General features: G+C 40.3%; 1 protein-coding gene across 1 annotated transcript in view; it reads left to right on the forward strand.

The window, feature by feature from the left end:
• Nucleotides 1-2198: 2198 nt before the first annotated feature.
• The window catches only part of LOC126094578 (uncharacterized), a 115695-nt gene continuing 103061 nt past the window's right edge, over nt 2199-14832 (forward strand). The window contains exon 1 of the mRNA XM_049909045.1: nt 2199-2617. Within this exon, the coding sequence (XP_049765002.1) occupies nt 2441-2617 (177 nt within the window). The 5' untranslated portion in view covers nt 2199-2440. The remainder of the gene's footprint in view (nt 2618-14832) is intronic.

The raw sequence follows: 14832 nt of genomic DNA on the forward strand, positions 1-14832 counted from the left end.
GTCATAATTCTGATAGTGAGCAATATGACCTTCTGAAGTTATATCACCGGTCCTTTGTCACTCACTCTGCCCCTCTGCAGTCGTCTCGAGCGAGCGCGAAGGACTCTACAGTGGAGTGAGTATGAGCTTTGTAAGACAGTGTTTTGACACTGGTAACGTGCTTTGTTCATTATATCAAATGCAGTTAAATCGATGAAACGAGTGAGTGAGTGGTTAAATTAGGAGCCTAGTGCTGTTCAATTATTAACATCGCTGTTGTACGTTTTTTCTTCTATCTTAAGACTGGCACTACTAAAGTGAAGTGCATTTGCAAGTGATCAAAGGGAATGGCATGATTAAATAGTAAATCTAAAATCATTACCCATGAGAAATGTTGCTGCTGGTATGATGACTCATGGACTGAATGCGGCGTAACATGTAAAATATGTATTGTGAAATTAAAAACACCATCACGCGAGAACCCCGTTTCGTATGTAAATGAAATAGTACTTGTGGTCCGATGGTTTACTGTACCCTGTTGTTGCATAAACTGACATTAAATCACTGCAGGACCAAAGTCCATTTAACTGAGACACTGCGCTCGTTGGAGATTGTGCTGGTAGTGTGGATTGGGATGTAAAACTCATCATGCACGAGTATTGATTAGCGCAGTCGCTTGTACAGCTATTTTCCTTGTCTATTTCCTGGACAGACTGATATATTTTCCAAACCTGTAACCTTAACTTCAGGTGTAATGCCTTCCGGCGGTATCCGCTACGTACGAAACTCTTTTGTTGTCGACATAAGCACAGATCCTTGTAAATGTGTTATTATCCGGATGTCCTCGACAATGGGTGTTTTTATGCAGGTCTTAATGATTATGTTTACTTACACAAATAGCGCCGTAACCGGTTTCGGACCGACTGATTCAGCTTCAGAGGGCAGATCAAGTTTAGGTGCACATTTTTAGATGTTTACATTTAATTTCCGTTCTTTATTCCCGCCTTGTTGTGAAAATTCTCTGGGGCGATGGTGTCCTACAGCAAGAAACGATGTAAGTAACCTAAAACGAAGCAGTTCTTCTTTAATGATTTGTTTACGTCTCCTTCAATCTCTATTGGCTACAGTACAGTAAACCAGGCCGCCTCTCAAATCGTTTTAAGCTTACCAGGAACTTTCACCGTATGGGAGAATAAGAAACTTAAGCTTATGTGAACATCAATAAATGTGCATACAATGTGAACAGCCGTCAGAAGATGAACGTTTCGGTTCTAATCCGGTAACGGCAATATATGTGTGAATAAATATCACTGTTTAACAGCGCTGGTTACTGCTTTCATCCTTGCAAACATCAACAGTTATTTTGTACACAGGCGCAGTCTCAAAACGTCAGTTTTTCACAAAGTAGCAAGGATATTTATGTGGGTACAAACGCGGAGCTACCGACGCATTGTTGTCCGCTGTACACACGTGAAACCTGAGTCCGCATACTCTTTGCTGCTATAAAGTTCCACTGTGACTATACCGGACACTTGTCTGACAAATGACGCGTCTGCTGCGACTGCCCTGTTCATCCTGTAAGCGTGGTTTAATTACAATCGTCGACTGTTTCCGGTTCTGTAAATCACTTTGCAGGCCGCTTCTTTGTGCGCATAGAGCAGAGCATAACGACGTTTACGACGAACGAAGTTACTAGCACCTTCGTAATTACACATTCACCACCCATGTCCCAAATGGGTCATTTGCGGGTACTTGTTCACTGGGAACGTTTTTGCGTTTATCATTAGATGCTTTCATGTGTGCCCGTTTTCGCTGCTGTCATACAGTATCCAACAGAATGCGGTTTCTGGATATAGAGTTCGCGCTAATCGTCACGTGCGGGTAACGCCCTCCATTGCGCTCCCAAATGACTCCGCACATTTTCAAAATGGCCGTCCGTTCAAGCGCACAAGTCGCCAGTTCGGTAGGCACCTCGGAAAGAAATTTCTTTGGCGTCGTCTTTCTGCCTAAATGGTTTTCCGCTCGACTGCGTCACACAGACGCGGTCTTCTTCCGTGAACAGGAGGCAGCTGCCCCCGACAATTGCTTTCGCTGCGAAACAAGTTTGAGTCGCGGCTGGAGGAGGGGGCCGGGTCGGCGCGTCTCACGTGACCAGCCGTGGCGGCGGAGTGGGGGTGATGCCCCGCCAGACCCCGCGCTGCCACTGCTCGACGGACTCAGTGCGCACGCGCGCCAAGTCAGAGTAGGTCGTGTGTGAGTGTAGGTGCGCCTTATCACCCGTTTTATTTCTATATTTGGCAAGGCCCGCCGACCGTGTGTTATGAATCGATGATTCCAGCCAAGTACTGAAGACGCTGTTCGAGTCCTGTGCAGAATTACGTGGCATGCTAGCTGCGGACGCCGCTGGGAGCAATAGCGGAGTTTCTTGTGTTTGTGGAGAACGGCAGTGGAAGGACTGACCATGCTGCAGGTAGCGGATCGCGTCATGGTTTCACTGTGGCTTCTGGTGCTGATGTCCAGGGGGACGCCGTTGTACGCGGCCCTCTGGACGAAGAGCGCCCCTGGAGGCGCCGGCAAGGAGAATTCCGCGCGATCGCCGCTCACCGTCGCCCAGTGCAGGGCCACGTGCCTTCGAGAGGTCAGTATGGCCGGCCTGTTTGTACACAACACTTGTACTACAACGCTGGCGACCTTGCTCACCTGATCAATGGGACTCCCGCACGAGTGCGCGCGCGCTACATACACCCACTTCATAGTGGTTTGAGTAGAGCAACATGTCGAACACCACAACATTGCGCTACCACCAAATCTTTGTGCTGCTTTCGCTGAAAACTTTCTTCAAAGAGACGATGTTTCGTAATTGATCACGCCCAGCATCTTTGTATAATTATATATAACTTGCTTATTTAATGACATATCTCTGGTTTCGAATGACTCTTTGTCCTCAACAGTCACCAAATAACTCCCGTTATCGCAAGTGGAAAATCAAGCAGCTGTATTAGGTTAATTCCGTACAAAACTGACACTAATTACGTTTTTTTTAAAAAAAAGCGTGATTTGCCACAGTAACATCAAGTCACTTGCTGCAATAGGTCGTCGTCAGGCGTGTCTGTTATTTTGACAAAAACTTGTTTTAACATAGAAGTGACGAACAACTGTCGTGCCAACACATTTTGTACAATTATTTAATACCTTTAAATCATAGCGTATTTGCTCATTCCATGTTCGTTCTCTCCCAATGTTAATAGAGAGCAAATATTTCTGTAAGTCATTGTCGGTTAGTAATGAGTAAACCTCATAACAGGTGGAATTGTAAAAACAAGCAAATAACTAAAAATTTCGTATTGTAAAACGCTCAGAGATTGTGCTCTATCTGTAACAATGTGAATTCGCTGATGTTAATTCTGTCAATGTTTCTGAGAGTAAACACTAGTTTTAGGATGCTCTAAGATCTGCACTTTATCGCTTAATTTGCTGTCCGACATTACTCCGACAGATAACACAGTACTACAGTTACGTCTTACCTTTGTACATTTGTAGATTGTACACCTATTACTATCATTTGCTTCGATGTTTTCCGAAATAATAATAAAATATGCCTGAAGCTGGTCAAGTGTTCTGCAGCCTGCCTCTCGTGTCTTCTTGTAATGTACATATTTTGGTGCTTTTAGTGCATGTTTCAGCGTGTACAAATTTCTCAATTACATGTTTCATTTTGACTCGGATTTTGAGCCAATATGTAACGTGGGCGTGTTTAGCATTTTGACGTCTACGCAATGCTGTCGTTTACTACGAAATGCGTTCAAGTCTCAGTTGGGGAGTGACAGGTAAAATGATATAGAAAAATGTTGCATAAGAGCTCATTACTTCAATATGGCGTACTAGTACACTTACAACATATTATAAGTAGGTAAATTATCGTAAGTAATACCCCAGTACTTTACAACAACAGTACTCAATAAATACCTCCAAATCATTCACCGGAAGTAAATACAGGTGCCAAACAGCCTTCACATCAGACATCTGTGCTACATTTGCTCCGCTGCCTTCATTATAAACACAGATTTACTGAGCGGAATATCCGCTGTCTTCTGGTCCAAAACATTTGGCCATGAACTTCCACAACGGCTAACGCCTGAATGTGCAGGCAACACGCACCACGCCTTCAGAGCCGCCATTGGAAATCTATAGCTCGCTTAAGTCAATCGACAACCGTCACATCTACGTCAACGTATTAATTATGAATATCTCGACTGGTAACGCAAGTTCTCAAATAGTCCTCAACATAAAGAATGCAGTAGATGACGTAGTTCCATGACATACTGTTATTATTTTCAGCTTGGTTAAGAGGACCTCGCTGCCGCTACGGCTGTTGACTCTATTGTAGTCTCAGGAAAGGTCGATCAAACTCTTAAATAATGTTCAGCAGTGAATATCGTGCTTTTCTTTCATTCCAACGCCGTTCACTGAACAAAGAGTGCCCGAAAATAAGAAAATTTACGCTCTGAGCAAGTGTACGACAGTGACTTTTAATCTCTCAAGCCTTAAAAATGTATTTTAATTTATTAGGGCGAAGGTTCTCGAAACAGCATTGTACCATGAAACGTGATATACGTAACCCAGAGATAAGTATGAAAAGGTATCCAGAAAATTACCTTTAGCTTAAACACTCTGAATACCGGATCACTGCAACTACCAAGGAGATGTAATGTTGTTTAAATATACCTGGTACACTGAATGTACTATTCCTTGCAGTTTCAATGCAAGAATTCGTTACCTGCAGACTGAGTATGCATGAAAAAATCATAATACGATATGTTTTGAAGCTTACCACTGAGACCTTCATTTAGTTCCCGGAAATCTTGTGAAAATATCCACATCTAATAATCACGCAGATTGCGAGTTATTTCCTTCTTCATGAAATTCCAAGATCATTATCTCTTTTTTTTTTCAAAGTTTTCAATATAGATTTAATTTACCATTAGTATACGATTTTATGATGCAGTGTAAGCAATATACGCGTGGTCTGTAATTTGACCTGTTGGTAACTAACAGGATTATATATCTGTGTGTGTGTGTGTGTGTGTGTGTGTGTGTGCTCATGTTCGTAGGGGATTATTCATAACCGGCGTGTTTGAGTTTCTAACCTGCGATATACGCCTACACAGAACAACAGCTATGATACAAATTTCAGAAGCCACAGCACTGGGTGGAATTCCCACTAATTCTCGATATGCGTGGAAAACGGTGAATATTAGTAGCTACGGAAGCAACGAAGTCAGGCTTTTCACGAAGTAGTGAGGGATATAAAGAATGCACACGAAACGAGTAATATAACCGAGATGCCGGCCAATTTTAGAACTGTTTACGACCTGTCGCGGTCCAACTTTTTATTTATGAATTAAGTTCGCTGCCATGCCATCTGTAATTTAATTCACGCGATACGAGCGTTACAAAATCTATTCTCTAGAGGATAGTCAAACGTACATACTACCGATGTGCTGCTGGCACGCTGCAGTGATCAAGACCTTCACATCGATAACTTACTTTCCCTGTAAAAGGAGGGAATATCCGACTTAAAAGCTGCGACGCATGATCACCTAAGTGATCCATTCAAATTTTTCCATTATATGACAGATTACTTAGGAACTACTAAAAGAAGAACTGAGTGTTATTTTTTTAATTAGTTTCTTCACTATAAGTAGTTTTTTAGGTTCCTGTGAAACTAAATATAAGTATAGAAACTAAATTCTTATTGTATTCGAAATGGAAATTTCACAACCAGTATGTGTTACCAGTTTTTCCTAGCAGTGAAACACAAATTTTACATGTTATAACTAATCGCACATTGAGGGCTCCGCAGCGAGCGATGATAAAACGCTGGTAACTGCTGGGGAAGCAGGAATACAATCAAACGGAACAGAAAGTAGACTTACGTCGCAGATGCGATGATGGCTGTAATGAAACCGAAATGGATATGGGCTGTTATCGTTAAAGGGATGGTATATGAGCCAAATAAGTTCTTCGCTGAACTCCAAGAGAAAAGATATTCAAGACACAGAGCGGTGACGTGGATTCGGAAAATCGTAATATGTGTGAAGCTTCTAGGGCAAGATATTATCCAGCTGTTGATGGCAGATATCTGATGTTGACAAAGTTCTTCAGAAAGAGAAATAAAGCAGCGGTGCAACAATTTGGACCGTGCCATTACAAACACGCAAAGGAAAGTATGTACATGACATTGTTTCATTGCTGCAAGGGAAAATACTATAGATATACGGACACAGAGTGTTGAAAATCAGTGGATGTTTGTAGAATTCAGTGATCCCAGCATTATTCCGAAGTAACTGCCTTATCGCCTACGGAATTAGCGAGTAAATTTTCTCCACTTTTAATTGTAATTTATACTATAATATTTTAGCAGAGATGAGATCGCAGATAGCACCAATCTACAAAATGGGAAGAGGAACTGGTCCGCAGAATTACAATACTGCATCAAAATGGCTCTGAGCACTATGGGACTCAACATCTTAGGTCATAACTCCCCTAGAACTTAGAACTACTTAAACCTAACTACATCACACACACCCATGCCCGAGGCAGGATTCGAACCTGCGACCGTAGCAGTCCCGCGGTTCCGGACTGCAGCGCCAGAACCGCTAGACCACCGCGGCCGGCAATACTGCATCACTAATCTACTTCTACGGCAGACGCATATAACATACTCTTGAGTTCAGATACAACCATGAACATGCTGCTGAATGACAAGTGTGGATTCCGAAACCTCGTTATGCCAGATTCATATTATGTTTATCGCACAGGATATTACGAACGCCATTGATTTGTAGAGGGAACGAGTAGAATTTGGAGCTGTGTTTTGAAAACCTTTTGAATCGGCACCTCACGGATGGTTCGTAAAGAAAATACTCTAGCATGGGACAGTTTCATTTTAGTATTGCCAGCGCTACGTCATTGACCAGTTAGGACTGATTTGGTTGCGTCACGATTACAGTTATAATACAAGAGAACAGACATCATAGTAACAAGTCGGATATCAGAATTGTTGCTAACCTCATAGCAGTGATTATGAGTTGCAAATTAGTTAGCCATTGGCCTCCGATTAGAAAAGAAATCGCCGACAGAGTATAATGTATGTTATTTTAAATTGTTGAACATTTTTTCTTTGAACAATTCGACTGGTAGGTACTGAATACTGTTCTGTAGTGAGCTAAACATTTTAGTAATTACCATCATATCTAGATACATCCAGATGGTCTTCATATCGAAGATGCAAACCGTTACTTTGAAGAAAGGATTCATCTATAAACACTTAAAAAATATCGGATGTGACTCAGGGATGCAGGGTAGGTCAAGTGGTGTCCATGTTTCTTACTTATGGCTTAGCGGAAAATGATAGTCCAATCTCTGACAATTCGCAGATGACGAAGTCACAGATTAACAGGTACCCAACAGAATAAGGTATGTATTCATATCTTGATGTATGCCATTGCTGGCTGGAATATTCTGAAGGGTTGTTACTTCTGCGTGTCGGAAAGAATGTTCTTCCTCCCCGAAAATTTGCCCTTTTCATTGAAGATACGTGATGCGTTTGTCGTATGTGTCTTTTCAGAGTCTAGGTAAATGTAATGGATGCGTTTATAATATAGTGTTATGGTTGTGTTGTATGATAATGAGCATGAAAGACGAGAAAGGGTGAAACACAGGGCCGGCACATAGCCTACTTCTCTCTAATAGTACCAACGCAGTCGCCGAGAATAATGTCACCATCCGACGAACAAATCTCCAACAGCAGTACTAGTCTCACAGAAAACTTAACCATCACAGGGTTCGAACAAGTTGACCTCCGAGCCAAGCACCTCGCACAGGTGTACGCTAGCGACCTCTGCTACAGTTACGGGTAATATCAGTATGACATATTTTAGCGACCAGTTGAAAACGAAGACAAATATGCAATGAGTCACTTGAGAGTACTTAATGTTGCAGATGTCTTCTACTTTATTGTTTTTAATGGTATACACTCCCACTATATTATTATTATTATTATTATTATTATTATTTAGTTAAACTATACCGTTGCAAGTTTCGGAACTACGAAGTAATGTGGGGAGGCAGGTTATTATTTTCACTGTAACAACGCTTGATTCTGTACATACTTAAGAAAGATTTGTAAATATCAGCTCCAATGGAATCATGTAGTATTAAATACTCCCAACGAATATCAATAGCAAAAAGTGTAGCGTGAAAAAAAAATGAAACAATAATTACAATGGGAAGGAACACATACTATTCTATAATAGTTAGTATCAAAGATTGAGTCTCAGTCTGTTATGCCATTCTAGTCCTTCAGAATAATCGTCATGAAGGAATCAACATGGCGTCAGAGTCTTAGCCCACAATATCACAGTTGTAGTCAGGTAAGTCGTGCAAATATATGGAGCTGACAAAACGGCAGCACGCTTTGACCATCGGCTTCATAGGCCCGGTCTTAAGCAAAGTCAGTAGCATGTAGCCATTCAGTCGCTACTCGGAATTTCGCTGTGCCTAAGGGTGATTGTTTTTTAATACGTTTTCGGCATCTGCTTCAATGAAACTCAAGTGGGAGATACATGTCAGCTAGGACTGAAGTGTATACAGAGTAGAGCGTAACGAAATGTGACAGAATCTTGATTCTTGGTTGGGTGCGGGAGGAGACCAAACAGCGAGATCATCGGCCCCATCGGATCAGGGAAAGATGGGGAAGGAAGTCAGCCGTGTCCTTTCAAAGGAACCATCCCAGAATTTGGCTGAAGCGATTTAGGGAAATCACGGAAAACCTAAAACAGGATGGCCGGACGCATGTTTGATCCGTCGTCTTCCAGAATGCGAGGTGACAGAGTAGTGTGGTTCACTGAAGAGTGTCACAGAAAGGCCGAAGTTTCTGCACTCGACTAACAGACACTTCTGCAGCATTTTTTATTTTCTCAGAGAAAAATGTATTCGTTTACTGGTGATTGTCTTTTGGACCGTTTCAACCTTAAAGCCTCACCTATTGGGGTCATAATAAGTGTTGCAGCTACTCAGATATAGTCTTCTTAACACTCGTTTCATCGTGTCTATTGAATTTTTAAAAAACTTATTTGTGGTGGAGCACAGGGATAAATGTTATTGTTAGGTTATTGGCTACTGAGGGCATCTAAATATATGTTTATATGCATATATAAAGATGGTTCCATTTCGTTTATGATATCGGAACGAGGTACGTTTAATGCCACGCAAAGTGCAGAAATGATATTCTGCGTTAACTTCAAAAGTCTCTAAATTGTAGTGAATAATATTCTTAAGATGGAGGTAGTTGTTTGAATAATACTGAGATGCTCACGTTGATGTGAAGCAAGCATATTAATATAAATAATACTCCTGTACATTTCTTAAACGTTGTAGTATTGAAGCGTCTGTTGTCTACGTAATCCGGTTGTATTTTGTAACTGATGCATCTTGATTCCAAAGTGTTCGAACTGCGAGAGACTCTTTTCCATTCCTGTGGTTAACCTTTTCAAGCCATTTTCGGAGCTTCGGGAACACATTTTTTTAAACAATCTCCAAACCCATATAACTTCAATATATTTTAAATCGTCTTCTTTGTAACGTGAAATTCATTATCATACGCGATATAGCATATGCGAACTTTTGTTCTGATTTTGCATTTAAATTATTAGTGTTCTGTAAAGGAGGTCACTCACATATTAACACCTGACACAAAGCGTACGACTAAAACAAACAGTGCTGTAGGTTATTACATTATGGGAGGTGCTGGAAACAAAATAACCTCTCCCGGTGGTACAGTATTTAACTCGTATCACTATTAAATATAAAGCTGAAACATACTTTTTTCAATATCACGTACAGAATGTAAATGTTTCACTTGCTAATGACATCACAATGATTTGATGCCGAAGAAAATATTCTGGTCATGTGAGTGAAATGTACTCATTAACTTCTGTATATTTCAGACATCATCTTTGTCTAAAACATAATTATAGCGTTTTTCGCGTATCTTTGACAGTGAAACTAAGCAAACGGAAGTACACAAGTACCTGTAATCAATATCTGTTGCTTATTTTCAAATCGAATAACTTAAATTAATGTAACACAGGCAGTTTTTACGTTTAGTTTTTTGTGAAACCTGTGGTATTGTCCGTCGGTGGTCAAAGGTTGCACTTCCGAATCACATTTCACGTTACACATCACTTATCTGACAGAAACAACGACGAGTGCAACCTAATTAAGAATCTGGAAAGTAATCCGTGATCGCAGAAAGACCTTGCAGAGCCTGCCCAAAAGAACCGTTCGTCCAATCTTTGTTTATGTATTTCAGCAGATATTCGATATAGTCACTTTTAGGTCTAATTTAAAATGTTAGCGTTCAACGAACTGAACACAATTTCACTGTTGAGAAGCGAGCTCGTATTAGTGGTATCCGTATATACAAATAATATTGTATTAATCATATAGCCACATATAACCATTATTATCAGTTTAGAGCACTCAAGAACACAGCAACAGCACACTCAAAGTGAGACTCGAACCCATCCGCTTTATGAGAGAATGTTGATACTAAAGTTTAATGAGGCCAGCGTATAATGACTGCTCTCAATAACACACCAGTGTCAAGTTCTCCTAATTGCTAGCTGCCAGCGAAGAAAGGAATGCAGATGGTTCTCAGGGGTTCGCTACACGCAAGTGCTGTAGTCTATGCGCTGAAAAATCGTGGGACGTCATTACAATACTTGTACTGCAGGCTTTTTGCTATACATATTTTTGGAGTGGACACGCGCTCAAAAACGAATACCTCAAGAGATATGAGCACTTGTTTAGTATAACAGATGCACTTCACAGTAGTGCAGACTAACAAGTGCTCATGGTGGGAATAATGCGACCTCACCGCGAAGCAAGTGGGCCAACTAGGGGCAATCAAATGCCGCATTAAATACTGTTGCCGTAAAGCGAGTGTTTCATTTTTTTCCCTAAATGTTTCATACTTTACACAACTTTTCTTTGGGTTGAACTTCGGCTTGCCCTCCAAATCCTAACGAATCACATTCTAGTACAGAACTGCGACGTCTGTGAACCTCTTCACAAGGCTGTGAACATCAGAACATCAGCGACTCCTTCACACTATATCCAGGTACGCCTCACACTACCAACGCTTTTGATAACGACGCCCCATCCAGGAACTGTGTGGTAAAAGTTTTAAATCCAGTTGCACTCCTTATTGTATCTCGATTAGTTAGGGAGCAATTTGTATTCTGGTTTGTTCATGCACTGACAACAGACCCTTGGGAAAGCTAAACATTACAAAATTATTTCAGCTGGTATACAAGACATAAAAGCCAAAGGAAATGCCTTCAGACTTAAAAAAGAACGTTTTTAGCTCCAGTGCCAAATGAAACAGGTGCTGCCAGGTGTGGAGGTTAGATTGCAGAGCACTGAGGTTAATAGTCATGGATGAAAAATACTGACACGAATTATTTAGAGAATAATGGAAGCAGTGTTAGATGCTGACTTCGGGGAAGATCAGTTTGGGCTTTGGAGATCCGTTGGAGCACTGAGACAATATTGAACCTATTTTACAGTTAGTGAAAGCTTTCGAAAGTGCTGACAGGAATCTTTCAGATTCTAATGGTAGCAGTAACAAATTACAGGGAGTGAAACGTTCAACTGCTACGTCAGACAGATCGCAGTTTTAAGAGTCAAAGGATATGAAGGGCAGCCAGTGACTGAGAAGAGAGTGAGTCGGGGTTGTATCGTATTCCTGATTTTATTCAATCTGCATACTGAACAAGCAACAATGGCAACAAAGGAGAAATTTGTAAAGGAAATAAAACCTTAAGATTTGCCCATGACATTGTAATTCAGCAGAGACTCTGTGGGTCATTTCAACGGATTTAATAGTGCCTTGAAAAGAAGAGAAGAACAGACGATATGATCTTGGACAAGAAAATGATATAATCTTTTGAAATGTGGTGGTACAGAAGAAGGCTGAAGATTAGATCAAATTAAAAAAAATGAAGGCAAATTGAGTATTATGGTACAACTTGCCTGATAGAACGTTTCAATTGGTAGGACACATCGCGAATAATTAAGGAAAAGTCTATAACTTGTGGAGGTAGAACAAGGTTAAGTTGCCAGACGAGGTGGCCGAACCGTTCTAGGCCCTACAGTCTGGAACCGCGCGACCGCTACGGTCGCAGGTTCGAATCCTGCCTCGGGCATGGATGTGTGTGATGTCCTTAGATTAGTTAGGTTTAAGTAGTTCTAGGTTCTAGCGGACTGATGACCTCAGAAGTTAAGTCCCATAGTGCTCAGAGCCATTTGAACATTTTTTTTTTTTTTCTGTGGGTGTAAGTAGGAAAAGTTAGTCTGAAATGAGGCTTGCACAGGACATAGTAGAGTGGACAGCTGCATCTAACTAGTCTGATGATTTTAGACTATAACCACATCATCATTTCGTCAACAACAACACCAATAAATAGTACTGCATCATTTTCACAAGCGAAGCAGTTAGCAGACAGAAATCAACACAGCTAGACTTCACGTCCTCCGTTACGAAGACAAGGTGCTGCAATTTTGGTAAGCATGAAAGTCAGACAGACCCAACATTCTCTTTTTCATCAAAGCAATTTTATTAAAAAAAATAAATATGTATCCAGTTTCGGCAGGTAAGTATTATCAGGGATGAGGTTCAGCATATTTTCTCTTCAGTTTGTATATCGAAGGTGCAGCGATGGAGAGAAAGAAACATGCAATAACGGACTGAACTCACGTACAGAGAAATTGTAGATAACGAGTTCCCCAAAAAGCGTATACTTTCTATGCGAAACAAATAATTATAGGAACTGTTGAGCTGTAAAGGAAACGGTGCTGAGCATTGCTCTGAGAATGTGAAAACTGTTTTGAAAATAAAGCAAATGACAGTTAAGATGTTATAAATTGAGAATGAAAGTAAACAAGAATCTAGAAAACGCCTTTTATACTCTAGGTAAGAACAACTATTAACAATCTCTTGTCAATAAGGGTGATAAGTTACCCTTTTGTAAAACGACGAGAAGGTTGAACTAGCGACGATGGTAGTCAGTACAACAATGTAACGAAAGGGACTATTTTAGAAACTAAATGTGAAGATAATTTAGTGTATGGAGAAATAACACACGAAGGTAAGTTTTTGTGATAAATTCTCAGAAGACGAAATATACGTTATTTATGATATTTGATCCAGTTAATGTAGAAAGCGATGAGGACGATTGTGACTGCATGTGTAGCGTAGATTAACGACCGTCTTAACTGTAACTTATATACAAAGGAGAAGCGAGGACTGGAAGAGCACTATAAAACAGTTCGTTTGTGCAAAATATGTTCCTTAAACATGTAACCAGGTATTACCTAAACGTAGTACGACTATCTATCCTTAGACAGTATGTTAAGATGACCATACGCTCATAAACTTTAGACCAGTTATGTGGTAGGTAAATCACTATTCCTCCAACCATATTCAGAGTACTGAAATATTTCTCTTGTGTTTTAAACTAATTTCTACCCTATGTTGCTGCTGTAGAACAGGAAACTTTCGGAATTACTTCACTGATGACGTGCGACAGTACATTTATTAGTAAAGAAAGCTGTTTTACTCACTACCAAAATTTAATATTCTAACTTAAGGATTTTTAAAGAAAAAGTATTTGATCTCACATCTCTGTCCTCATGCGGTTCACCGTTCGTATATAACTAACCTTAGCTCATATAAATACTACCAATTTTTTTCGTAGAAGAATGTACAAAGAAAACTTGATATGAGAATACGAAGACTACATGTATTATACTCGAACAAAAAGGGGGGAAAAACGGGTGGTCAAGTTGTATATGAACAACTGCAAAAACTCAGTTTTCTGAAAAAGAGATTATTTCGCCCTCTTCTCTCTTAGCTTGCGCAAAGATGTTGCTATGAACTACTTATGAACTAAAATAATTTCAAAAGTCTGTGTAATTGTGTGTTTTTATCCATTGTAGTATGCAAAATTGACTTCCGTAACGATAGCTTTGCTTACGTATAATTCTGAGTTGTGTCTTATGATGTACAAACCAATGCGTATATATATATATATATATATATATATATATATATATATATAAGGACTTCTAATGTTGGTGACTTCATATGAGTAGAGAGCGAATGCCAAATCGGTTGAGAAATGGCCACGGGGGGGGGGGGGGGGATTATTTTCGTTATTTGACTGTTACGTTGAAGGAGCTGTACGGCACTTACTTTAATGCTTTACTGAAAATACAATCTAGAAAGGCCGTATTGGGGCCCGAATGATGCCCTAGTCGAATACAACTCCGGTGATTTACACAGTGCGTCACATGGTGCAGTAAATTACAACGACACTAAATCGCCAATTGAAGAGTGAGAGCGGCTTGCATACATGCACAACAAACAATTCTGGCGATTTATGGCGGCACCGACATGTACCAGTCAAGGCGGTGGTTTATTAATCTGTATTCTGCGGGGCCGCCCACGTCCTCCACATGTTGAATCCACACACTCGTTGAATAACTTAGTAAATCAGTTCAGAAAGGTTCAGTAGCCAACATGAAAAGTCATAACAAATGTTAAAGATATGTAAAACCGACTAAAACAGACAGGAGCCACATTGCTCTGATCATTGTTTGTTGCTGCAATAAAAAACGTCGTATAGGCCATAATATTGCTGTCGGATTTATTTGGAAACGTAAAGTTATTTCAAGGCATTATAAAACTACTACCGGTCTTGTGAACACCGTGGGTATAGTTTCAAG

This window comes from Schistocerca cancellata, chromosome 8 (assembly GCF_023864275.1).
Source record: "Schistocerca cancellata isolate TAMUIC-IGC-003103 chromosome 8, iqSchCanc2.1, whole genome shotgun sequence".
Classification (NCBI taxonomy): Eukaryota; Metazoa; Arthropoda; class Insecta; order Orthoptera; family Acrididae; genus Schistocerca; species Schistocerca cancellata.